The sequence below is a fragment of the Scyliorhinus canicula genome, chromosome 10 (genome assembly GCF_902713615.1).
Source record: "Scyliorhinus canicula chromosome 10, sScyCan1.1, whole genome shotgun sequence".
NCBI classification, from domain to species: domain Eukaryota; kingdom Metazoa; phylum Chordata; class Chondrichthyes; order Carcharhiniformes; family Scyliorhinidae; genus Scyliorhinus; species Scyliorhinus canicula.
In genome coordinates this window covers 17,794,753-17,820,209 of record NC_052155.1, presented here as the reverse complement: position 1 = coordinate 17,820,209, position 25,457 = coordinate 17,794,753, and the positions used below count along the sequence as shown (strand labels likewise).

Here is a 25,457-nt window from a genome sequence, read left to right as displayed (position 1 = left end):
GGAATGGAATAAGGGAGAAAAGTGCAAAAAGTTGTTAAAACTTGCCAACTTGGTTGTAACAAATTTCCCCAAAGAACTAAACAAACCTTTCCCTTCTTTAGGGCAGTGTAGACATCTTTGTATTGCTGGTACTTCTCTAGTTCCGCTTTCACTAAGACCTGTCGAATGTGCATCACTTCCTCCACAGTCAGTGCCAGGCACTCCACAGGGTAACAGAACTCCTCCTGCAACACACAATGATCACATTAGCTGCTAACCATTCGCAGTTTCCTTTAACATTCCAGTATCCAGTTAGTACATCAATTTGTATTTATTTTTGGAGCAGAAATCATCCGAAATAAGATCAAGAAAGGTGGGTAATGAACACACGGGCACTACTCATTGCCTCAGAGGGGAACACGCACAAAAATGCAAAAGGGACATTCAGAAACCTAGGCATATACGTCTACTCAGGAGCAATTGGATATGTCAAAGGTTTTCCAACTTTCAACATGGAGTTTGAGCACAATATCTGCTACCTTCCCACGCCCTGTTGGCGTGCCTTAATAATGGAGGTGCCACAGTAAGACAGGCCTGTGTAATGCTGACACACACTAAAGGATATTTATTCTGGAGCTGGCAGGTCAGAACCACAATAATGAAGACCGTGAAACTTTTAGCTATGCTCTTCGTTATTCTAATTAGGTTTTTTTTGACTCAATGCTGGACGTTTTTATTTAAATATCCACGCTGCACTAGATCAAAATCCTTCGGAAAAATAACATTTTGGATTGAATCTATCTCGTCACACCTATCAATTATACAGTTGCATGAATCCAACGCAGAATTAAATAGAATTTCACCAATTTTAATTAATATTGTTTTCAGACTTCTCTGGATCCTAACCAATAGATACACAGCAAAAACCTATATTTATATAATGCCTTTAATGTAATAAAATGTCCAGTGCAGCTTCACAGGAATATTTTAAAATAAAGTATTATATCAAGCCACATAAGGAGATATTTGGTCAGATGGCCAAAATGCTTGGTCAATGTAGGCTTTGAGGAGTGTCTTAATAGTGGAAAGCAAGATAGCGATGTGTGTGTAAGGAGGATGGAACAGAGCTTGAGGCATTGCCATGAAAAAGGCAACAATTAACCAAGGGCTCCCCAAGTACCTAGGTAATTCAAAAAAGAAGTGAAGCTTGAACATATTCCTTTTGTTTGCAAAGAACTGGGGCCTATGTGTGAATGCTTCTAAGCAAGCCATGTCCTCAACCGTTCCTCATATGACAAGCTCTTTGTTCCAGGGATCATTCTTGTGAACCTCCTCTGGACCCTTTCCAAGGGCAGCATATCCATCCTTAGATACGGGGCCCAAAACTGCTCACAATACACCAAATGGTGTATGACCAAAGCCTTATGTAGCCTCAGAAGTACATCCCTGGTCTTGTATTCTAGCCCTCTCGACATGAATGCTAAAATTGCATTTGCCTTCCTAACTGCCGACTGAACCTGCACATTAACCTTAAGAGAATCGTGAACAAGGAGCAGACCCTTTGTGCTTCTGATTTCCTAAGTATCTTCCCATTTAGAAAATAGTCTATGCCTCCATTCCTCCTTTCAAAGTGAATAACCTCACACTTTTCCACATTGTATTGCATCTGCCACTTCTTTGCCCACTCTCCTAGCCTGTCCAAGTCTTTCTGAAGCCTGCCTGTTTCCTCAATACTACCTGCCCCTCTACAGATCTTTGTATCATCTGCAAACTTAGCAACCATGCCTTCAGTTCCTTTCTCCATTGTGAAAAGTTGTGGTCCCAGCACCGCCCCCTGGTCCTAGTCACCGGCTGCCATCCTAAAAAAGACCAATTTATCCCCACTCTCTGCCTTCTGCCAGTCAGCCAATTCTCTATCCATGCCAGGATCTTACCCTTAATACCATGGGTTCTTAATTTATTTAACAGTCTCCTATGCACCACCTTGTCAAAGGCCTTATGGAAATTTAAATCAATCACGTCCACTAGCTCTCCTTTGTCTAACTTCCTTGTTACTTCCTCAAAGAACTCGAACAGATTTGTCAGACATGACCTCCCCTTGACAAAGCCGTGCAGACTCAGTCCTATTTTATCATGCACTTTCAAGTATTCCGCGATCTCATCTTTAATAATGGACTCTAAAATCTTACCAATGACCTAAATCAGGCTAACCCGCCACTAATTTCCCATCTTCTGCCTCCCTGCCTTGTTAAACAGTGGTGTTACATTAGACACCTTCCAGTCCGCTGGGACCCTTCCTGCCTCCAGTGATTCCTGAAAGATCATCACCAATGTCTCCACAATCTCCTCAGCTATCTCTTTTAGAACCCTGGGGTGTAGTCCATCCGGTCCCGGTGATTTGAATCACGTTGCAAGCTCAACTGATTACCTGAAAGCACCATCAACTTGCCAACCAATCAGCACCATTTTCCCCTGCAGTGTAAATTGGGGTGATTGTTTGAAATTTGGTATTCTTGTGTTTATCCTGATGAGTGCCAGATGAAAAACTTCTCTCTTTGCAGCATTAGTCTCATTCCACTTTACGGATTTTTCCAGAATTTTATTCTTCAATAAAAATTCCCCCCTCCAATATAGCAAAATTCCTTATAAAAGGAGGGAATAATTAACATTACCCAGCATTCCTGGTGAGGGAGGGGTTGATTGCTGAGCCTGGAATTAGCAATGGAAGGGGTTGGAAGTGGGGCGGGAGGAAGAGGAAGATGAAGGAATGAAGATATAGCAAATTTTTACAAGTAAAACCTCAGCCCAGGTTAGTATGAAAAAAGGTAATTTATACTTGATTCGCCCCCTGTTGTAGGTGAATAACTACGCATTTGTTGGACAGGGAAATAAAGACAGGTCTTTTGCGTTTCTGTCAGAAACTGTGGTCAGGATTCTCCAATCTCCCTCTGGCGGGGTTCCTCAGTAGCAGAGCCGGTTCGCCATTGGCTGCTGGCAGAATCTTCCTGACCCACCGGAGTCGATGGTGAGTCACATTCCCAGCCCATGCTGTCGTTGGGGAACACACAGCAGGTGGTGACCAGAAGATCCCGCTGGTGGGAAGGGCTGGGAATTCTCACCCTTTGTCTTCAATTTTACCCTGGGGGCGGTTTCTGTGTAGGGGTGGGCGGTTTCTGTGTAGGGGTGAGGGGGGCGGTTTCTGTGTAGGGGTGAGGGGGGCGGTTTCTGTGTAGGGGTGAGGGGGGCGGTTTCTGTGTAGGGGTGGGAGGGCCGGGCTGTGGAGGGGTGGTTACTGCTATTGCGAGATTGGGAAACACAATCCTCTGGGTGTCCTTAACGCCCAGCGCAGTTTATAAAAATAATAATCTTTTTTGGCGCAAGTAGGCTTACATTAACACTGCAATGAAGTTACTGTGAAAAGGCCCTAGACGCCACATTCCGCCGCCTGTTCGGGTACACAGAGGGAGAATTCAGAATGTCCAAATCACCTCACAGCACGTCTTTCGGGACTTGTGGAAGGAAACCGGAGCACCCGGAGGAAACCCACGCAGGCACGGGGAGAACGTGCAAACTCTGCAGAGTGACCCAAGTTAGGAATTGAACCAGGGATCCTGGCGCTGTGAAGCAACAGTGCTAACCACTTGTGCTACTGTGCCCACCCTGCACTGCAGGCTTGCTTTAATTTTTTTTTCTCTGTCAGGTTTCCATCTGATTGACAGGCTAGAAGCCTTTTAGGTGGGAGGTCTGAAATAAGAAAGAAAGGAGATTTTCCTTTATATTGAACCCTCCATGACTACCGCACATCTCTAAGGAATTTATAGTCAATCAAGTACTTTTGAAGTGTAGTTTGTTTTGTAATATAAGAGAAGTGGCAGTCAATTTGTGCACAGTAAGCTCACGTTAACAGAAATGTGCTAATAACTAGATAAGTTTTTTTTCAAATGGTGTCATTTGAGAGACAAATATTGGCCAGGACAATCTTATCTCCTCTGCTTTTCTTTGCGATAATGCCATAGGATATTTTACGTTCACCAAAGAGAGCCTACATGGCTTTGGTTAACATCTCAACTGAAAGATGGCATATGTGGCGGTGTGGCATTCTTTCAGGATTGCACCAAAACCTAGAGTGGGACTTGAACCCAGACTGATTCACAAGCTCGAAGCCGACAAGAACAGTTGGTGTACTGGGGAAGCGAGATTATGGAAGGGTCTGGTTCATTTTGTGGGGTGGCGATAAGTGGTGGGAAATTGTAGACGATACAAAAGGGTAGTGAACAGACAGATTATGGGGGGGGGGGGGTTTAATGCATAGCCTGTTTGGCCAAGGGGAATCACTCTTGTTCCTCTTGACCCCCAGGCTGTGCTATAAATACATTTACCTCAAAGATTCAGCACTTTCTCACCTTATTTATACTGCAAAGTTTTCCAAGGACAGGGAAATGTGGCCACCTCAGGTTAGGAATACAATGACTTTTTATAATATTTAAACAACCAACCCGGCTCTTGTATGCAGAAACCATGCTGCCTGCCCCTTATCCTACATCCCAATTAAAACCAGAAGTAGTTTAGTTTGAGGCAGATTTGGTTCATTTTAATCTCGGTCCCGGTCTCAACCCACTGTTTTCAGAATCTAAGATGCAACCTTTTGGATCCAATTTGCCATGTTCCTCACACCTACCATTAAAAACAAAACCACTGCAAAGAAATCTATTCCATAAAATTAATTCAAATATTCCACGCTCAGAAACGCACAGGATTGTGAAAAAACAGAAAGAAAAACATTGCTAAAGATTTCACACAAAGTGTTCATGCATCATTTCCTCAATGTGATTAGTGTTGAACTTCTTTAACTGTTAACAGGAGGGTGAGGAATCAAGTTTCAGATTCTGAATGTAGCTGTAAGTCTCAAAACATTGAGGCCTCAACAATTCAACGCTTTAACTTGTGAGAGTTAAAGAGCTTCGGTCTCTTTCCCTGAACTCTGCATGTTTCATGCAAAGAGAGTGAAATTTAAAAAAATCTTTCCAAATCATCCTTTCACCAGGAAGAACATTATTGAATTAATAAAATCCGGGCATCAGGGATTCATCACCTTTGTTACAATTCCTTTCTTAAAATAAATTTAGAGTACCCAATTCATTTTTTCCAATTAAGGGACAATTTAGCGTGGCCAATCCACCTAGCCTGCACATCTTTGGGTTGTGGGGGTGAAACCCACGAAAACACGGGGAGAATGTGCAAACTCCACACGGACAGTGGACCAGAGCTGGGATCGAACCTGGGACCTCAGCGCCGTGAGGCTGCAGTGCTAACCACTGTGCCACCGTGCTGACCCGTTACAATTCCAATTTATTACAAAACCCAAGCTGCGGTGTTGACTATGGTAAGGTAGTTCAGTGGTTAGGTACGTTTCTTGGCCTACTAGAGTGCATGGCGCAAAATTCACATTTATCAAGTGAATAATGGTTGATATGACCTAAACCACTCACCGTCTCACCCTCCTAAAAGTTAAAACAGCAAAGAAAAAAATAAAATCATTGTCAATCAGAAATGATTGGGTCATCAAAGCAGACAGCAGCAATCTAGTAATTCAATCTGGCATTGCTCTTGATAGGGAAGCGGGAATGATTCTGTTTATTTTTCTTTCAGAAGGATTATTTCACAGAGGACAATATGGCAAACCTTTGGTGTTCTCCACCTGTTGATTAAGACTCCCTCACACAGAAAATACACAGCCCCCACCAAACCAAACATGGCGGCTTCCAGCGGGTAATAATTGAGCATGGAGACGGTTTGCATAGTTGGGATTAACAGTTGGAGGTTCATCCGAGGTAATAAACTGTTTAGCCTGGACACCTGGACAACAGATAGATGGTTATGATGGCAAATTGCATGACGATTCTCTGTCAGAACCGCAAACATACAAACCACAATTCCTATTTCTAAGCAAAACCGTACATGGTGATAGCAACACAGATTTGTGACAACCTTTGCACTGTTTCTTTAGAGCACATACCCATTTGGTTTGAAACATTTAGACAGACACCATAAGAACATTCAGTGAATTAACAGAAATTGGCCCATTTTTCAGGATTGTTCCAACCTTATTTGGAAGTGTTGCAGATTCAAGACCCACATCAAGACTCGATCACGTCACTGTCGATTTAGCTGATTTTTAATCTTCCTCAATTTACACCAGCAAAATATGAACATATTAAGTTTCATTTTGACTCTGAAGTCAATGGAAATAAATTATATGTTAGGTCTCCTCAAGATTGTGCAGAACAAATTAAATCTAGTTGATTCCCTCAATCAATATCTCGGATTTGTCTGCAGTACATACTTGTGCGACTCGGCCAACACTGTCTACCTCAAACGCTGCAGGAAAGGATGTCCTGAAGCGTGGTACATTGGCGAGACCATGTAGACGCTGTGACAACGGATGAACGGACATCGTGCGACAATCACCAGGCAGGAATGTTCCCTTCCAGTCGGGGAACACTTCAGCAATCAAGGGGCATTCAGCCTCTGATCTCCGGGAGGTAAGCGTTCTCAGAGGCAGCCTTCAGGATGCGCGACAATGTAGAGTCGCCGAGCAGAAACTGATAGCCAAGTTCCGCACCCGTGAGTACAGCCTCAACTAGGACCTTGGATTCATGTTGATTTACATTCACCGCCCACCATCTGGCCTGGGCTTGCGACATCCTATCAACTGTCCTGGCTTGAGACAATTCACACTTCTTTAACCTGTGATTATCCCTTTCTCCAGTCGCACAGTCTGGACATGTAAAGACTTAATTACCTGCAAAGACTGGCATGCAAAGTATCATCTTTTATCATTGAATTTGTCTATATATGTGTTTGTGGAACCCACCTCTCCATTCACCTGAGGAAGGAGCTGCGCCCGGAAAGCTAGTGACTTGAAACAAACCTGTTGGGACTTGAACCTGGTGTTGTTAGACCTCTTACTGTGCTCACTCCAGTCCAACGCCGGCATCTCCATATCATAATAAAAACTGAATGGGGCAGAGACCATTTGACACCATTGCAACACAATGGAAATACACCCCTTGGAAATTTGCTGAAAGATTGGTTTTAAAAGCGTGCTCACGTTTAAAAACAGCTTGGGCGTAAACTAACCAAATGGGAAGAGAGTCCCATATTGAGCCTGTTTAGACGAGTGTTTCCTGGCACTCGCAGCGCCGTGAAACATCACGCTAACTATCGGGACGCTGGTTCTATCTGGGATCTCAGCGGGGAACGCCCCGCTGAGGTTGCACTTAGTCCTGTTTTTTGCATCGAGAAGCTCCATTCGCCGGAACTCTTCAATGCAGCAGGAAAGCGGGACACCATTTTTAAACAGCGTCCTGATCTCTTGACTGTGCATGCCCCCACGATGCGACCCCCGAGCTTCCCGCCCACCGCCCCCCACCCATCCCATGTTTTGTTTGCACTGGAGTGCTGAGCTTGTGGCATTTGAGTGCTACAGTGAGAGTTTGGTGACTAAGGGAGTTAGGTGAGGAGGGAGTAAGGTGCTCCTTACATTTCATTTCCTATATTTATCAAAGAGCGTGAAGGGAGCCAGGAGTTTAGAGTACAGCTGACTGGAAGCAGAGTCAGAGGGCGGAGGTCCAGTTGGTCCCCGGGGCATGCTCCTCCTGTAGGATCGAGAAGAGTTACAGGGAGGTAGCCACACCAAAGGTACTGGACAAGAGTAGCTGGGTTACAGTCAGGGGAAAGAAAACTAACAGGCAGACAGTGCAGGGATCCCTCGTGGCCGTTCCCCTTCAAAACAAGTATACCGTTTTGGATGCTGTTGGGGGGGATGACCTACCGGGGGGAAGGCCCCAGCGGCCAGGTCTCTGGCACTGAGTCTGGCTCTGGGGCTCAGAAGGGAAGAGGGGAGCATAGAAAAGCATTAGTAATAGGAGATTCAATGGTTAGGGGAATAGATAGGAGATTCTGTGGTCGCGAGCGAGACTCCCGAAAGGTATGTTGCCTCCCGGGTGCCAGGGCCAGGGATGTCTCGGATCGTGTCTTCAGGATCCTGAAGGGGGAGGGTGAGCAGCCAGAAGTCGTGGTGCACATTGGTACCAACGATGTAGGTAGGAAAAAGGGTGTGGAGGTAATAAACAAGTTTAGGGAGTTAGGCTGGAAGTTAAAGGCCAGGACAGACAGAGTTGTCATCTCTGGTTTGTTGCCGGTGCCACGTGATAGCGAGGCTAGGAATAGGGAGAGAGTGCAGTTGAACACGTGGCTGCAGGAATGGTGTAGGTGGGAGGGCTTCAGGTATTTGGATAATTAGAGCGCATTCTGGGGAAGGTGGGACCTGTACAAGCAGGACGGGTTGCATCTGAACCAGAGGGGCACCAATATCCTTGGGGGGAGGTTTTCTAGTACTCTTCGGGAAGTTTAAACTAATTTGGCAGGGGAATGGGAACCGGATCTGTAGTCCATCAACTAAGGAAGCCGATATTCAGGACGCCAAAGCACGTAGTGATGCAATGGGGAAGGTAACACTGACAAAGGAGAGTACTTGCAGGCAAGGAGATGGGTTGAAGTGTGTATACTTTAATGCAAGAAGCATCAGGAATAAGGTGGGTGAACTTAAGGCATTGATCGGTACTTGGGACTACGATGTGGTGGCCATCACGGAAACTTGGATAGGAGAGGGGCAGAAATGGTTGTTGGAGATCCTGGTTATAGATGTTTCAACAAGATTAGGGAGGATGGTAAAAGAGGTGGGGGGGGGGGGGTGGCATTGTTAATTAGAGATAGTATAACAGCTGCAGAAAGGCAGTTCGAGGGGGATCTGCCTACTGCGGTAATATGGGTTGAAGTCAGAAATAGGAAAGGAGCAGTCACCTTGTTGGGAGTTTTCTATAGGCCCCCCAATAGCAGCAGAGATGTGGAGGAACAGATTGGGAAACAGATTTTGGAAAGGTGCAGAAGTCACAGGGTAGTAGTCATGGGTGACTTCAACTTCCCAAACATTGAGTGGAAACTCTTTAGATCAAATAGTTTGGATGGGGTAGTGTTTGTGCAGTGTGTCCAGGAAGCTTTTCTAACACAATATGTAGATTGTCCGACCAGAGGGGAGGCCATATTTGATTTAGTACGTGGTAATGAACCAGGGCAGCTGATAGATTTGTTAGTGGGGGAGCATTTTGGAGGTAGTGACCACAATTCTGTGACTTTCACTTTAGTTATGGAGAGGGATAGGTGCGTGCAACAGGGCAAGGTTTATAATTGGGGGAAGGGTAAATACAATGCTGTCAGACAAGAATTGAAGTGCAGAAGTTGGGAACATCGGCTGTCAGGGAAGGACACAAGTGAAATGTGGAACTTGTTCAAGGAACAGGTACTGGGATATGTATGTCCCTGTCAAGCAGGGAAGAGATGGTCGAGTGAGGGAACCATGGTTGACAAGAGAGGTTGAATGTCTTGTTAAGAGGAAGAAGGAGACTTATGTAAGGCTGAAGAAACAAGGTTCAGACAGGGCGCTGGAGGGATACAAGATAGCCAGGAGGGAACTGAAGAAAGGGATTAGGAGAGCTAAGAGAGGGCATGAAAAATCTTTGGCAGGTAGGATCAAGGAAAACCCCAAGGCCTTTTACACATATGTGAGAAATATGAGAATGACTAGAGCGAGGTAGGTCCGATCAAGGACAGTAGTGGGAGATTGTGTATTGAGTCTGAAGAGATAGGAGAGGTCTTGAACAAGTATTTTTCTTCAGTATTTACAAACGAGAGAGGCCATATTGTTGGAGAGGACAGTGTGAAACAGACTGATAAGCTCGAGGAGATACTTGTCAGGAAGGAAGATGTGTTGCGCGTTTTGAAAAACTTGAGGCTAGACAAGTCCCCTGGTCCTGACGGGATATATCCAAGGATTCTATGGGAAGCAAGAAATGAAATTGCAGAGCCGTTGGCAATGATCTTTTCGTCCTCGCTGTCAACAAGGGTGGTACCAGAGGATTGAAGAGTGGCGAATGTCGTGCCCCTGTTCAAAAAAGGGAATAGGGATAACCCTGGGAATTACAGGCCAGTTAGTCTTACTTCGGTGGTAGGCAAAGTAATGGAAAGGGTACTGAGGGATAGGATTTCTGAGCATCTGGAAAGGCACTGCTTGATTAGGGATAGTCAGCACGGATTTGTGAGGGGTAGGTCTTGCCTTACAAGACTTATTGACTTCTTTGAGGAGGTGACCAAGCATGTGGATGAAGGTAAAGCAGTGGATGTAGTGTACATGGATTTTAGTAAGGCATTTGATAAGGTTCCCCATTGTAGGCTTGTGCAGAAAGTAAGGAGGCATGGGATAGTGGGAAATTTGGCCAGTTGGATAACAAACTGGCTAACCGATAGAAGACAGAGAGTGGTAGTGGATGGCAAATATTCAGCCTGGAGCCCAGTTATCAGTGGCGTACCGCAGGGATCAGTTCTGGGTCCTCTGCTGTTTGTGATTTTCATTAACAACTTGGATGAGGGAGTTGAAGGGTGGGTCAGTAAATTTTCAGATGATACGAAGATTGGTAGAGTTGTGGATAGTGAGGAGGGCTGTTGTCGGCTTCAAAGAGACATAGATAGAATGCAGAGCTGGGCTGAGAAGTGGCAGATGGAGTTCAACCCTGACAAGTGTGAGGTTGTCCATTTTGGAAGGACAAATATGAATGCGGAATACAGGGTTAACGGTCGGGTTCTTGGCAATGTGGAGGAGCAGAGAGATCTTGGGGTCTATGTTCATAGATCTTTGAAAGTTGCCACTCAAGTGGATAGAGCTGTGAAGAAGGCCTATGGTGTGCTAGCGTTCATTAGCAGAGGGATTGAATTTAAGAGCCGTGAGGTGATGATGCAGCTGTACAAAACCTTGGTCAGGCCACATTTGGAGTACTGTGTGCAGTTTTGGTCACCTCATTTTAGGAAGGATGTGGAAGCTTTGGAAAAGGTGCAAAGGAGATTTGCCTGGAATGGAGAGTAGGTCATACGAGGAAAGGTTGAGGGTGCTAGGCCTTTTCTCATTAGAACGGAGAAGGATGAGGGGCGACTTGATAGAGGTTTATAAGATGATTAGGGGAATAGATAGAGTAGACAGTCAGAGACTTTTTCCCCGGGTGGAACACACCATTACAAGGGGACATAAATTTAAGGTAAATGGTGGAAGATATAGAGGGGATTTACCCAGAGAGTAGTGGGGGCATGGAATGCACTGCCTGTGGAAGTAGTTGAGTCGGAAACGTTAGGGACCTTCAAGCGGCTATTGGATAGGTACATGGATTAGGGTAGAATAATGGAGTGTAGGTTAACTTCTTAAGGGCAGCACGGTAGCATTGTGGATAGCACAATTGCTTCACAGCTCCAGGGTCCCAAGTTCGATTTCGACTTGGGTCACTGTCTGTGTGGAGTCTGCACATCCTCCCCGTGACTGCGTGGGTTTCCTCCGGGTACTCCGGTTTCCTCCCACAGTCCAAAGATGTGCAGGTTGGGTGGATTGGCCATGAAAAATTGTCCAAAATTCTATGATTAACCTAGGACAAAAGTTCGGCACAACATCGTGGGCCGAAGGGCCTGTTCTGGGCTGTATTTCTCTATCTATCTCTATCTATCTAGTACCTGGGGCCTGATCTCTGGTATGGGAAAAATGTCAGCTTGCCACCTTGGCACTGCCAGGGTGCCAGGTTGACAGTGCCAAGGTGCCACCAGCAGTGCCAGGGTGCCACCCTGCCCAGAGGGAACGCACCTGGGGGCTTACGATGTCCCGGGAGAACCCCACGATGCCATTCCATCTGTTGCCCGTTTGTGGAGACCAGCACTTAACGGCGCTTGCCCGAAGTCTTCAAGGTGGAATGAAGGGGGGGTCACGTAATCTGCTGCAAATTCTGCCCGGCAACCGCTTGGATATCGTTGTAATTAAAGGATCAAGGGTGGGCTGCTTTTTTTTTACTGGGAATAAGGTGAAAAATGTTTATACCTGTAAACAATGGAAAGAGATCTGTGCAGATTCTGGGTAGATGATTAGGGGCCAGATCATTACCGAGGCACGTAGCCGAAGTGAAGAAGTTTCTCACGTGGGAAATCTTCCAACCTCCCAACCCCAGAAGCAGATCCTAGACAGCCACCGGGGTGGGTGGTGTGGTTGGCCTGCCAGAGTAAAAGGCCTAACATGGTTCGCTGGGTCTTCATTCCAGATATTTGGCCCTCTAGCCCTCATCCTCTACACCCCCATGACCCTTCATATGCCCCCATGGCTCCGGTGTGCCAATTCATGCCCACGTACATTCTCATTCCCCCTCCAACCCCATGGCCGCTCAACACCATCTCATGTCCCCCACCTATCCCAATTCCTTATTACCCATTGGGCCCTCTCATAACCCTACACCACCTCCAGAGACACTCACCTAGTAACTACCATAGGCAGACTTCGGCAGTCATGTGGAGATTTTTTTTAAAGCCTATCAATCTCATACCCATTCATAGCTTTTAAATCTCAGGTGTTCAATTTGTTGTACAGCCAACTTCTATACAGCCTCCACATCAAATACAACTAACCCTTCAATAGCCTCTTTAAATTGTCAAGCAAACCATGAACTCCGAACCCCCCACTGTGATAATAACGTTTTTGAAACCCAGTCAAGCATTCATAATGACATAATCATAGCCCTTGGGAAATGTCAACAAAGAACTCTATTGAAATTGTACGAACAGAGAGCAATCCTTTTTTCTAACCTATGCCACATTGCTTGTCAATCAAAGCAGTCCCACAAGCAGTGTTTTAAAATTGACAACCTAATTGACAGCCGAAACGGTTAATTTTTACCATTTAAGGGGCAATTTAGCGTGGCTAATCCACCTAGCCTGCACATCTTTGGGTTATAGGAGGTGACCCCCCCCCCCACGGACATGGGAAGAATGTGCAAACTCCATAGAGACAGTGATCTGGGGCCAGGAGTTCTCGGCATCGTGAGGCAGCAGTGCCAACCACTGCGCCACAGTGCCACCCATAACTTAAGCCTGTTTTATTAAGATTAAAGGCTGGGCTGTTAAACAAAATTCAGGTGGCACCTAAACAGACCATCTGTATCCTCCAGAAGCTTGTATGTCTACTGTATCAATTCAGAACTCCCATACTGCAGGTTAAGGTCCTTGAACTAGCAAAATTAAGTCTTTGAACTCAGCACTAAGTTCAAATGGCCCTGCTGAGTTTGGGTTTTTCACCTGTGTGAATCACTCCCCAGCAGTAAAAATTGGATCTATTGGAAATGGGGAGGGGACTTCTGCATCTGGGTCCTGCCCACCATTTTTAAAGGTCCAAGAAAATACAGTCCTTAGACCCCACAGGAGGGGTGGGATTCTCTGATCCTGAGGCTAAAAGTGTTGCCCCCAAGAGCAGCGATCCTGAGCCCTACAGGCGGCCAGCACGGCACTGGAGTGACTCACGCAGCTCCAGCTGCCAATACCGGTGTCAAACGCGCGCCGCAGGTCTGCGCATGCGCGCTGCGGCAGGCACAAATCCGCACATGCGCGTTGTGGCCAGCGCGAATCCGCACTAGCTTCCTTCTCCGCACTGGCCCCAACATGGCGGAGAGCTACAGATGCCCACGCGGAGTAAAAGAGGCCCCCACCAGGAGAAGCCGGCCTGCCGATCGGTAGGCCCCGATCGCGGGCCAGGCCACGGTGAAGGCCCACCCCCCCGGGGTTGGATCCCGCCTCCCCCCACCAGGCTGCTCCCTCGCAGGATGGACGCCAAGGTCCCCCTGGGTAAGACCACATGTTAACGGCGCCAGCGGGACTCGGGCTATCTTGGCGGCCACTCGGCCCATCCCGTGCGGAGAATCGCCGGCGGGCCACGTAGAGCGGCCCCCGACCGCGCTGGCGCAAATGGCACCGATTCTCCGGTCACTGGAGAATCGGCAGGGCGGCATCGACCCGGCCTCGGGGTCAGAGAATCCCGCTCGAGTTTTCTGGAATTTCAGGTTTTACAAACAATTATTTAATTTGCCTATTTAATTCCAAGATAGAATGGAGTTGGAGCTCTAGAAGATAGCAAATTATCAATTTACCTGGATAAAAGGCCTGTGTGATTCATGTTGCCATGGAGATGGGTTTTAAGAGGGGAAGATGCCATAACAAGACCTTGCAGTGTCGGCTTATGGACTTTTCACTGAACCTAACTGAAACAAGTCAATCTGCAAGAATCAGAGAGAGGGGGAGCAGATAGATACAGGCAGCGAATCCTGAACCTCAGGCAGAGAAAATACTGTCCTTATTATTGATCATGCAGAAGGTGTTTGGAAGCTCATGCTCAGATTCAAGAGAGTACGTTTGTGAGGATTTAAACAAGGCTGGAAGATACGCCTAGCTTTGGCAAGAGGGAGGAATCTCCAGGGTAACCCTCACAGTGGAAATGTGTCCTGGAATTAGAAGGTACAAAAAGGATGCTCCACAGGAGCAGAGAATAGCTTTGGTCTGGTTCTGGGAGAATAATGTGTCCATTTAAGGGCAGGATAAAGTTTAAACATGGCATGGCATTGTTAGCTGTGTTAAAATTCAATCTTTCGTAGTTTAAAATTCAAGTTGCTTACGAAACAGTGATTATTGAATGTTGTTTTAAGAGTTTGTTTGGTACAGTAAGTCTTAAGACTTGAAATGTTGTGATCCTTTCAGACAGTCACAAGATATTCAGATCTTTTTTAAGTTATTGATCGCTGCGCGGATTGTAACAACCTTCACAAATAGAGGGAAGCTCTGTGGGAATTCGAGCACAACCTTTCATCATGTTGTACTTACCAGAGACTTGGAGCTCTGCCGTGTCGGAGGAAGAAATTGGCGCACGTTGGTTGGCGTTTCCTTCTCAATGGAGTGCCGTCTCTGGGGTTGCTTCCTTCGTTCAGGCTGTGGAGTCGAGGAGATGGGCAGGAACATTGGAGGGGCTGTGGACATAAGTATGAGCATAAAAATGGACATACCACCCTTCACTGTGGGTTAGATGAATGAGTCCTAACCAGAATAACAGGGACTCAACAAGAGAACCTATGAAATGAAATGAAAATGAAAACCGCTTATTGTCACGAGTAGGCTTCGATGAAGTTACTGTGAAAAGCCCCTAGTCGCCACATTCCGGCACCTGTCCGGGGAGGCTGGTACGGGAATCGAACCGTGCTGCTGGCCTGCTTTAAAAGCCAGTGATTTTGCCAAATGAGCTAAATCAGCCCCTCAGCAAGAGGACCAAATGCGGACATGTGGGTTAGGTACACTTGGCCCCTCAAGCCTGCTCCACCATTCAATATCACAGCTGATCATCTACCTCAACTCCACTTTCTTGCCCATTGCCCATATCCCTCGATTTCCTTGGTGTCCAAAAAACTGAAGAAGCTCAGTCCTGAATATGGTCAGCCAAGAGGGATCCCCAGGCCTCTCAAGAATTACAAAAATTCATAACCTTTGTGAAGAAATTTCTCCTCATCTCAGTCCTAAATGGACAACCATCCATCCGGAGAGCATGTCCCCTGGTATCATGACCGGTACAGGCTTGGATGGGCCGAAGGGCCTGTTCCTGTGCTGCAGTGTTATTTGTTCTTTGGTTCAAGACCCTCCAGCCAGAGGGAACTACCCTCTAAGCACCTACTCTATCAATTCCTGTCAAAATTTGTCATTTGGCCACATGTTCCTTAATTGGACAATGCAACAAATTCTTGATCTGATCCCGAGACGCATTTTGCCGGACAAGTGCTGTTCCTGAGGTGCAGTTTACACACTGAAAGAGCAAGGGAGATACAGGAAACAAATACTTTTCTCCATCCATCCCTCAAACAATCTTTATGATATGTGATCTGGCTTATGAGAAAGAACTTACATTTATTTAGCACCTAGCACAACTGCAGGATATCCCAGAGCACATTGCGTCCAATTAAGTGTAATCATCTTTTGTGATGTAAGAAAGGTGGAAGCTAATTTGTGCACAGTAAGCTCCCATTTACGCCTTGAGGTAAATGATAGGACTTGAGGGCCTGTTTCTGGTTTCCTAAATAAAATTGATTTGCTAACTTTAGTTAAAGTCAATGCGAACAGAACTCACCGTGGCCAACCAAAATACAATCCTGACAGTAGCTCCATGTGTCTATTTGCCCGTAGTTGCCAAGTTCCAGATTTCTATCAGAAGAATGAGGGGGTGACCTGATTGAAACATAGGTTGGGTACAAGGAGGATGTTGCCCCTTGTGGAGGAGACTGGAATCAATTCAACAAGAAGTCTCATTTTTAAGAAGGAGATGAGGAGAACCTTTTTCCTCCCAGAGGGTTGTTGGTTTGTGGAGTTCTTTTCCCCAGAGGGCAGTGGAAGCCGGGTCATTGAGTTTATTTAAGGCTGAGTTACACAGATTTTTGAGGGAGTCGAAGGTTATGGGGTGCAGATCGGAAAGTGGAGTTGGTGTAAACGATCCCACCTTATTTGTTATTTATGGAAGTGATGTCCATAAATAACAAATAGCTGAGACAGAAAAACAAGTGTCTAAAGAAGTTGAGAATGGGACACTCTGAATCTGTAATGTGGTGCTCAACTGATCTTATTAACTTTTAAGGATCGGCGTGAAGTTTGGTTGCAGTAATTGAAGTTTAAGTGACCTTTAACTCCTAGGTTGTGGCTATCTTGATTCCAAGCCCATAATGTGATGCAGCTGTGCTATTGTTAAAGGAAGTGAATGGACAGAAACCTGGAAGATGGTGTTAAATTAATGAAACTAATGTTATTGTTAAACTTGTAACAAAGGCGCCATATGGGCTGGTTGCTTGGGAACTGAGGGCTGAATAAACATCTTGGCCGGGATTCTCCCTTCTCGGGACTAAGTCCCCACGCCGGCGGGAAAACTGGCGCCAACAACCCCAGTCTCAACGGCCCCCCAAGGTGAGGAATTCTCACCTTTCTAGGGGGCTAGGTGCATGGCAGAGGGGTTGGCGCCGCTCCAGCCGGCATATTTCCGCGCATGCGCAGGGGTTCTCTTCTCCGTGCCGGCCCCCAGGCAATATGGCGGAGCCCTACAGGAGCCTGGAGGCAAGAAGGCCCCCCATGCAACAAGCCTGCCCGCAGATCGGTGGGCAAGGCCACCGTGGGGGGGGGGGGCCCCCCCGGGATCGGATCTCCCCCCCCCCCCCCCCCGAGGCCCGCCCCCACATACTCACCTGCCAGGTCCCGCCGTGCGTGAGGTGAGTAATTCACGCCGGCGGGACTGGCCAAAAACGGACGGCCACTCGGCCTATCAGGGCCTGGAGAATCGCTGGGGGGGGGGGGGCTGTCAATGCCCCCTGACTGGCGTGGCGGGAATCCCGCCGCCGTCCGAAAAAAGGCACTGGAGAATAAGGCAGCCAGCGTTGGGGTGGGATTCGCGCCTCCTCCCAGGGATTCTCTGACCCAGCGCAGGATCGGAGAATCCCGGCCCTTGTGTGCAATGAATAATTTGCTAGTCTTGAGTTGTTGATGCCCAGAGTAAACCTCTGAACCAGAAAGGGGGATAATAAGTTAAAAGATGCATCATTTTATTAAGTTACAGTTGAGACCGCAATCAGTTCAGCGATTATCTTACCAAATGGAGCAGGATTGAAAGACCAAATGGCCTACTCCTGCTTCTAAGTCCCGGGTTCCTATTACAGGTACCTCCCTGGATCCAGGGGCTTGCCTGAGAAGCCTCCAGAATCAGCAAGCCCCACCCATGTCCATCCCCATCATCAAACATCCCCCGCTCCAACAGTCTCTGACCCCAACAGGGGGGCTCCAATCCACCGCCCAACACCATCACCATCAGCCCCCTTTCCCGGTACGGCCCCCATTCCCCTTCGTCATGCTGCCAACCCTCCTATTCTGCTTCCCTACCACAACCTCCCCCTTTCAGGTCCCTAACCACCCTCCCTGGGATTAGCAGTCCACCTGATTGCCTTCCCCACCTGCAGTCAACTCCTCCTCCTTCTCCCCAATTGGACCTGGAATGCGCCCTGCCCGTGCCCCTCAAGTGAAGACTCACCTGCTGTTCCAACCGTTGCCCACCACAATGGCGACTGCGCACCCCTCCCCTCCCCCACCGGCCCCTCTCCCCCCGGGTGCTGTGGGTTCCCTGGGAGCGGAGGGTGCGATCAATGGGAAACCCCATTGACAGTGCGGAATGGTGGGCTGCCTCCAGCGTCACAGCACACATCGCAGGGATGGGGACGGACAATTTCACCCAGTGTGTGTTCGCGTAAATAAATTCCCCTGTACTTACTCTTTTTGCCATTCGGAGTCTCTGGGGAGCTGTCTTCCACCTTAAATGTTGATACACTGGAACTGCTCCTCAACATCTTAATTCTCTCCTCCTGTCAAAAAGATTAAACATCATCAGACCAAACAAAGAAATAAGAGCGGAACATTGTACTGGCGGAACCCCAAGCTGCAAAGCACCGTTATTTTCACCCCGATACGGTTTGTGTGTGAATTGTAACAGTTGATTCACAGATTGTACGCTGCGTGTGGGCTGCTTGTTAAGCTGTTCACAGGGAGGTCCCGCTAACTAGTGTCTTCCTTTTCCAGCATTTGGTCTGTAGACCTGCAGGTTGCGGAATTTCAGCTGCCTATCCAGACATCTTCTAAATTAGTTGAGGGTTTCTCCCTCTACTACTCTTTCAGACAGTGACTCCTCTGAGTGAAAAGATGTTCCCTCATCCCCCCATACTCATCCTTCTACCAATCACCTTACCCCATACTCATCCTTCTACCAATCACTTTACCCCTTACTCATCCTACCAATCACTTTACCCCTTACTGATCCTTCTACCAATCATTTTAAATCTATGCTGCCGACCTCTCTTCTGAGGTGAATAAGTCCTTCCCATCCACTCTATCCAGTCTCCTCACAATTTTGCACATCTCAATCTAATCTCCCCTCGGCCTCCTCTGGTCCAAGGAGAACTATACCAGTTACTCTGAAGTTAGAAATGCTTTTATTTCTTCTATTTCAGAGTAACTGTGACTTACTCGAAAACTGGTAGAACCATCGGAAGTTAGCGATATAAATCACATTGTCAGATGGTTCCCAGCCCAGTGTAATTGTTCAGGGGAAGTTGGCCCTTCTTAACATTACCTCCGTAAACCTTACCCGGGAACTCCCTAGGGCGATTCCCCAGCATATTTTTGGGGTACCCCCCAAATCTGATGCTGGTGAGTCAGGAGGTTGCGAGCCAATAAGAAATAGATTTGAGTGTAAGTTACAACTGAAAGCTTTCTTCTGAAGGTACTTTGGTATTCTGTGAATTAGATCTGGATCGAGGGTATGTTCTTTTACATCGCGGGCCGGATTATCCAGCTCTTGCCGCCAAGCGGATCTCCCGGTCCTGCTGAAGGTGACCACTCTGTTAGCGGTGAAGGAGGGGGGGGGGGGTTCAGCGATGATACCTCTTAAAATGAAATAGTTAGCATGCCACGAGAGTAGTTTTACATAAGTTACTTTATTAAGGATTGAGATGAATTATAGGGCTGAATAATCATTATTAACCATTAAACATGCATCTTTAGGACATAACAGTAATAAGTAATCAAATGGGATTTAGGATAGCTAACTTGTCTGGGAGGACGTCACTTCTGATATCTTGTCTTTGTGAAACAATGCAGGATGCGGATTTTGCTGTCCTGTTTTTCACAGACAATGAATGCACAGCAAATTATAGTAAGCAGAGCTGTCAGGATGAGGATCAATCATGCGCTGCTTCTAATTCTATTAGTTGAAGTTTAAACATTGTTTGCAATTCTATTCGGTGAAGTTTAAACATTGCTTCCAATTCTATTAGGTGAAGTTTAAACACTGCTTGCAATTCTATTAGTTGAAGTTTAAACATTGCTTGCAATTCTATTAGGTGAAGTTTAAACACTGCTTGCAATTCTATTAGGTGAAGTTTAAACATTGCTTGCAATTCTATTAGTTGAAGTTTAAACACTGCTTGCAATTCTATTAGGTGAAGTTTAAACATTGCTTGCAATTCTATTAGGTGAAGTTTAAACATTGCTTGCAATTCTATTAGGTGAAGTTTAAACATTGCTTGCAATTCTATTAGTTGAAGTTTAAACACTGCTTGCAATTCTATTAGGTGAAGTTTAAACATTGCTTGCAATTCTATTAGGTGAAGTTTAAACATTGCTTGCAATTCTATTAGTTGAAGTTTAAACACTGCTTGCAATTCTATTAGGTGAAGTTTAAACACTGCTTGCAATTCTATTAGGTGAAGTTTAAACACTGCTTGCAATTCTATTAGGTGAAGTTTAAACACTGCTTGCAATTCTATTAGGTGAAGTTTAAACACTGCTTGCAATTCTATTAGGTGAAGTTTAAACACTGCTTGCAATTCTATTAGGTGAAGTTTAAACATTGCTTGCAATTCTATTAGTTGAAGTTTAAACACTGCTTGCAATTCTATTAGGTGAAGTTTAAACATTGCTTGCAATTCTATTAGGTGAAGTTTAAACATTGCTTGCAATTCTATTAGTTGAAGTTTAAACACTGCTTGCAATTCTATTAGGTGAAGTTTAAACACTGCTTGCAATTCTATTAGGTGAAGTTTAAACACTGCTTGCAATTCTATTAGGTGAAGTTTAAACACTGCTTGCAATTCTATTAGGTGAAGTTTAAACACTGCTTGCAATTCTATTAGGTGAAGTTTAAACACTGCTTGCAATTCTATTAGGTGAAGTTTAAACATTGCTTGCAATTCTATTAGGTGAAGTTTAAACATTGCTTGCAATTCTATTGGGTAAAGTTTAAACGTAGCAGCTTCAGGAATTGGATCGCGTCCAACAGGGGTGGGCTACTGATTTTTGAAAATTGTATAAGTACAATCTGGCCTTTGTTCAGCAGAATAGATCTTGGCAGATATCCAGGTCTGTTCTCCGTGTACACGTTTGATTAAATAGCCATCTTGTCCAGGTTGTCGATGTGTTTTTTCCTCTCTGTACTGAGTGGAGCCACAGGGAATAACCCCACGTGGAAGCTGACTCAATACACAGGTCTTGAAACCGCTCCTACAAGCGGGTTCCCCATTGGCTGGTGGACGAGCGACATAAATCATGACTGACTTTGGCGGCACTGGAGGATCCCGCTGACGGCCAATGACAAGCTGTCTCTGCCACTGGAAAACCTGCTGCGGATGGGGGCAAAAAATCCCAGCCTACATATTTATGGGGCAAAATTGAGCATCTGTGTTAGCAAGGGGAACGTCAGGCATGAGGCCTGGTGGAATCAGAATATCCAAAAGACAGCAACTCAACAGTACAGCATTCCCTCGGTATCCAAGTCTCTGGAACAGGGTTCAAACCCACAATGTTCTTACTCAAAGGCACGACTAATAAGTCATATGTGATATTAATCTGGCTGCCTACTCCTGTCTAGTTTAGCTCTAATTTTGAAAAATAAGATTAAGCAGAGCTCTGGATTGGGTCTTGTTAACTTTGATGAAGGAGGCCTTTCTCCCTACTTTCAATATGCTCCTGGTTTATACCCAGCTTCATAGTTTTGGCTGGTAGCACATTGGACGAGGGAAATTCAAATCCAGGAAGTCGGCAGGTCCTAAAGGGATGGAGCTAGTCATTCAAGGCCAAGTTGTAATGATGACCAGCGTCTGTTGAACACGCAAACTCCCCGTCCCCATCTAAACCAGACAGCTTTTGGGTGAAAAAGAAATGAAGTGTCAAATTCTCCCATTCCACCCGTGGTGGATTTGGAGACGGGCAGGAGCGGAGAATCTAGCGGGAGCCAGAAGGTTGGAAACGCAGCAGGGTGAAACCATGTTGGTTGGGTTAATGTGGGTTACTCTTCCTGCAGGCCGGTGGCGTGAATGCCATTTGCATCTCATGAATGCTCATTAAAGCACCCTTCCCAACATGGCGCTGCGTGTCCTCTCTCGGTGTGTCCGCCGGTGGCCACAACTTTGGAGTAGGTCAAGGACAGGCCCGAGCGTCGGGGCCCAGTCCCTTGCCGCAGCCAGCAGCAACTACTCTCAGCATGTCTGCAGCAGGATGGCTCCTGGTGCGGCACCCAGAGCTGTAACCTCTTTGTACAGTCAATGCGTCGTTACGGGGATCTGCCTCCTCTCTCACTGGAGAGCATCCGGGATCGAGTGCTGTACGTGTTAAAACTGTATGACAAAGTTAACCCCAAGAAGCTTGTACCAAGCTCTCATTTCGTGAAAGATTTGGGTTTGGACAGTTTGGATCAAGTAGAAATCATTATGGCCACGGAAGATGGGTTTGGGTTTGAAATTCCGGATATAGATGCAGAAAAGTTAATGACACCTGAAGAAATTGTAACTTATATCGCAGATAAGAAGGATGTGTACGAATAATCTTTATCACTGGAGACAAAGGGTGATAGCTGCTGGGAGCATGTGAAACATTCAGTGTGGGGCATCGCAAGCACTACTTGAAGCAGATGTGCTGCTTGATGGTTTTTGTTGTCTGATTATGTTTGTTTAACCAGTGATATTTCAAATTCTTGAACACTTCAGGAATGAATAAATTACTATGAATTCTCATTAAAACAGCTGCCCGCTGCCATCCCGACAATCCTTCCAATCTTGGGTCATGCCAGCGGGAAACTATGTCTGTCTAAAACCCGATTAATAAAGAGTGGTGTGAACAGTTAGTCTTCTGGACAGCACCGTACTGCTGGACCCATGGATCCTCCTGTATCACCCGTCTCAGATCAGCACCACACCTGGGATTGGGGGAAAACATGGTTCTCCTTCCCCCTGGGTCACACACCAGTGTCTCGCAGCTGATGGGTTCGAGGGTAGGGTGGTTGAACTGAGGAATAGATTTCTTCTTTAGGCTGTTGGCCGTTAACCTCTGGGTTGCTGACATTCTCCACGGTTTGGTGAAGACAGGTGGGCGGGAGAGTGTGATACAAGTGTGCTGGACTGGCATTTAAATATGGCGCCAGGATCTTCGAAGCTGCCGAATCGGCTGCCGGCCCTCCCTGAAGAGTTGCCTGTGAATCATTAGAGAGGTTCCAAGTTGCTGCGGGATCCCAGCAACCTGGCCAGCGGGAAAGGCGGCACTGGAGTGACCCGCCACCGCACTTGGAATTGCAAATGTTGAATTCCGTCCAAAGGCTTATTGCAACAAATTGCAAGTTTGAAAAGACACAAAATATGGACCAAAACTTTTGTGTTTTACTCCTTGGAGATACGCAGAGGTGACACACTGGTTTCTATGGGTGGAATTTTATCATTGTTTTTGTCTTAACTGTCAACTCAGGTGGGAAAAGGGGCAGCACGGTGGCGCAGTGGTTAGCATTGCTGGCTACGGTGCTGAGGACCCGGGTTCGAATCCCGACCCTGGGTCACTGTCCGTGTGGAGTTTGCACATTCTCCCCTTGTCTGTGTGGGTTTCATCCCCACAACCCAAAGACGTGCAGGGTACGTGGATTGGCCATGCTAAATTGCCCCTTAATTAGAAAAAATAATTGGGTCTAAATTTTTTTAAAACTCAGGTGGGAAAAGCGGTGTATAGCCTGGTGGCTCCACTGCTGCCTTTTCACACCATTTTGTTTTTACACTTGGGCAGAAAGAAATGAAGGAGGTGGGTCTGACGAATCCTCCCTGCCAGCAACGTCAGCTGGTAGGAGATCGAAACAAAAAGAAAAAGAAAAGGATCCCCCCGCTCCTCATGTACATGGGAACACCCCCCCCCCCCCCCCCCCCCCCCCCCTCGGCTGGAAATGCCTGAGTACTGCCTGGGCATTACCCTCTATTACCCTCTCCCTCCACAGAGCTGTACTTACCTACAGGGGCTGTTTAGCACAGGGCTAAATCGCTGACTTTGAAAGCAGACCAAGCAGGCCAGCAGCACGGTTCAATTCCCGTACCAGCCTCCCCGAACAGGCGCCGGAATGTGGCGACTAGGGGCTTTTCACAGTAACTTCATTTGAAGCCTACTCGTGACAATAAGCGATTTTCATTTTTTCATTTCATGTCGCCCCCCCCCCCCCTCCCCCCACCCCGCAGGAACCATTCAACAGGTCTGGATTAGGCAAAAGCTGTTGTAAACCCTGCCGATGTGACATCGCACCGGCAGAGGTGGGGGGACGGGGCAGAAATGCTAACGCAGGGGGATGAAATAGTGGGGAAAATGTTATGTAAATGTTTGGTAGTGGGGTCCCTGATATTTCACGGCGGGAAACCCATTATATCAGAATGGGGCGGGGACAATGGGAATAGGCAATCCCGCCGATATAAAAAATGTTTGCTGACTCCGGTTGGATTCTCCCCCCCCCCCCCCCCCCCCCCACCCCCACCCCAAACAGGGGCGGAGAATCCGGGGGTTTTATTTACAGCGCTTTATATTTGTCTGCTCACTCGTGTTTACAGCTGTGCGTTTTCACTTTAGTTTCTGTTTCTCCAGCAGATTTGAGAAATGGCACACAGATTGCAGGCACACACAATCAATCAGTGAACAACTGAACACTACACCAACAGTCTGAATTGGTGCCACAGAAACAACGAAGCTTCAGATGACCCAGAGCATAAACACTTCCACGGGACAGCTTGGGAAAACAAACACATCAAAATGCTAACACTGTTCATTCTATTACGTACATTGTTTCACGGTGCAGTCACCCTGACGCGTCTAACTGGGAATGTGAACTTCTGATCAATGACAAACAAGCAGGGTTTTGCAAATCACAATGCAAGTCATTGAAAATTAGCAGAGCAATGAACGTCAACCTGATTTAAATTAGACGACTTGGTCTACTTAAAATTCACACTACATCCACTGTGTAAGAGAATCAAGGGATATGGGCATAAGATGCAAATGTTACGCCCTTGTTCAAAAAAGGCTGTGAGGATAGCCCTGGCAGGAACACACCAGTCAGTTTAACATCAGTGGTGTGCAAACTTCCAGAAACAATTATTCAGGATAGATTCATGGGAAAATGTGGATTGATTAGGAACAGCCAGCATGGGTTTCTAAAGGGGAAATCATGTTTACCTAACTTGTTGGAGTATCTTCAGGAGGTAATAAATGTGGCATTATCATAACTATCATCATTACAAGGGTTACTGTAGTGTTGAGAGTAGCCACTAGAGGGAGCAACAGATAACTATACAAGGCAGACCTTAGGGGAGGAGTGTATGCAGGAGACAGCTAGTGAAGGTCAGAAGAGCAGATAGTGTGAGCAAGGTTAGATTATAGTTTATACCAGTAGTGAGATTAGCAGTAGATGGGTGTAGTTAGCTGTTATTGATTAGTTCTATATTCTTAAGGACTAAGTGTCGAATTCCATTTTAGTAATTTAAATAAAATCATAACTTTGTTTAAGTAAAAGCTGTACTGTGGTCTTTGTGGATACCACACCAACCATCCTGAAATGAACAACACAAAGAACACCACAATAGAAAGGGTTGATGCAAGAGTGGGAGGGGGCCCCTATCAGGGAGGTGGAGAGGAAGTAGGAAGAGGAGCTGGGTGGGGTG

The 25,457-nt window shown here is 46.5% G+C and overlaps 2 protein-coding genes across 3 annotated transcripts in view; one reads left to right on the top strand and one right to left on the bottom strand.

Annotated features, from left to right (window-relative positions):
- Positions 1-25,457, bottom strand: part of LOC119972251 (protein spire homolog 1-like) — a 265,885-nt gene that overhangs the window by 33,595 nt on the left and 206,833 nt on the right. For both annotated transcript variants that reach the window (XM_038808654.1, XM_038808655.1), the window contains 3 exons: positions 18,224-18,314; positions 14,764-14,906; positions 87-224 (listed from right to left, as the gene is read on the bottom strand). In XM_038808654.1, coding sequence (XP_038664582.1) covers positions 87-224; positions 14,764-14,906; positions 18,224-18,314 — 372 coding nt within the window. The remainder of the gene's footprint in view (positions 1-86; positions 225-14,763; positions 14,907-18,223; positions 18,315-25,457) is intronic.
- LOC119972252 (acyl carrier protein, mitochondrial-like) lies at positions 21,859-22,509 on the top strand. Its single transcript, XM_038808656.1, is given in 2 exon segments — positions 21,859-22,015; positions 22,018-22,509. Coding segments are annotated over 2 exon segments (459 nt in total). The 5' UTR covers positions 21,859-21,864; the 3' UTR covers positions 22,326-22,509.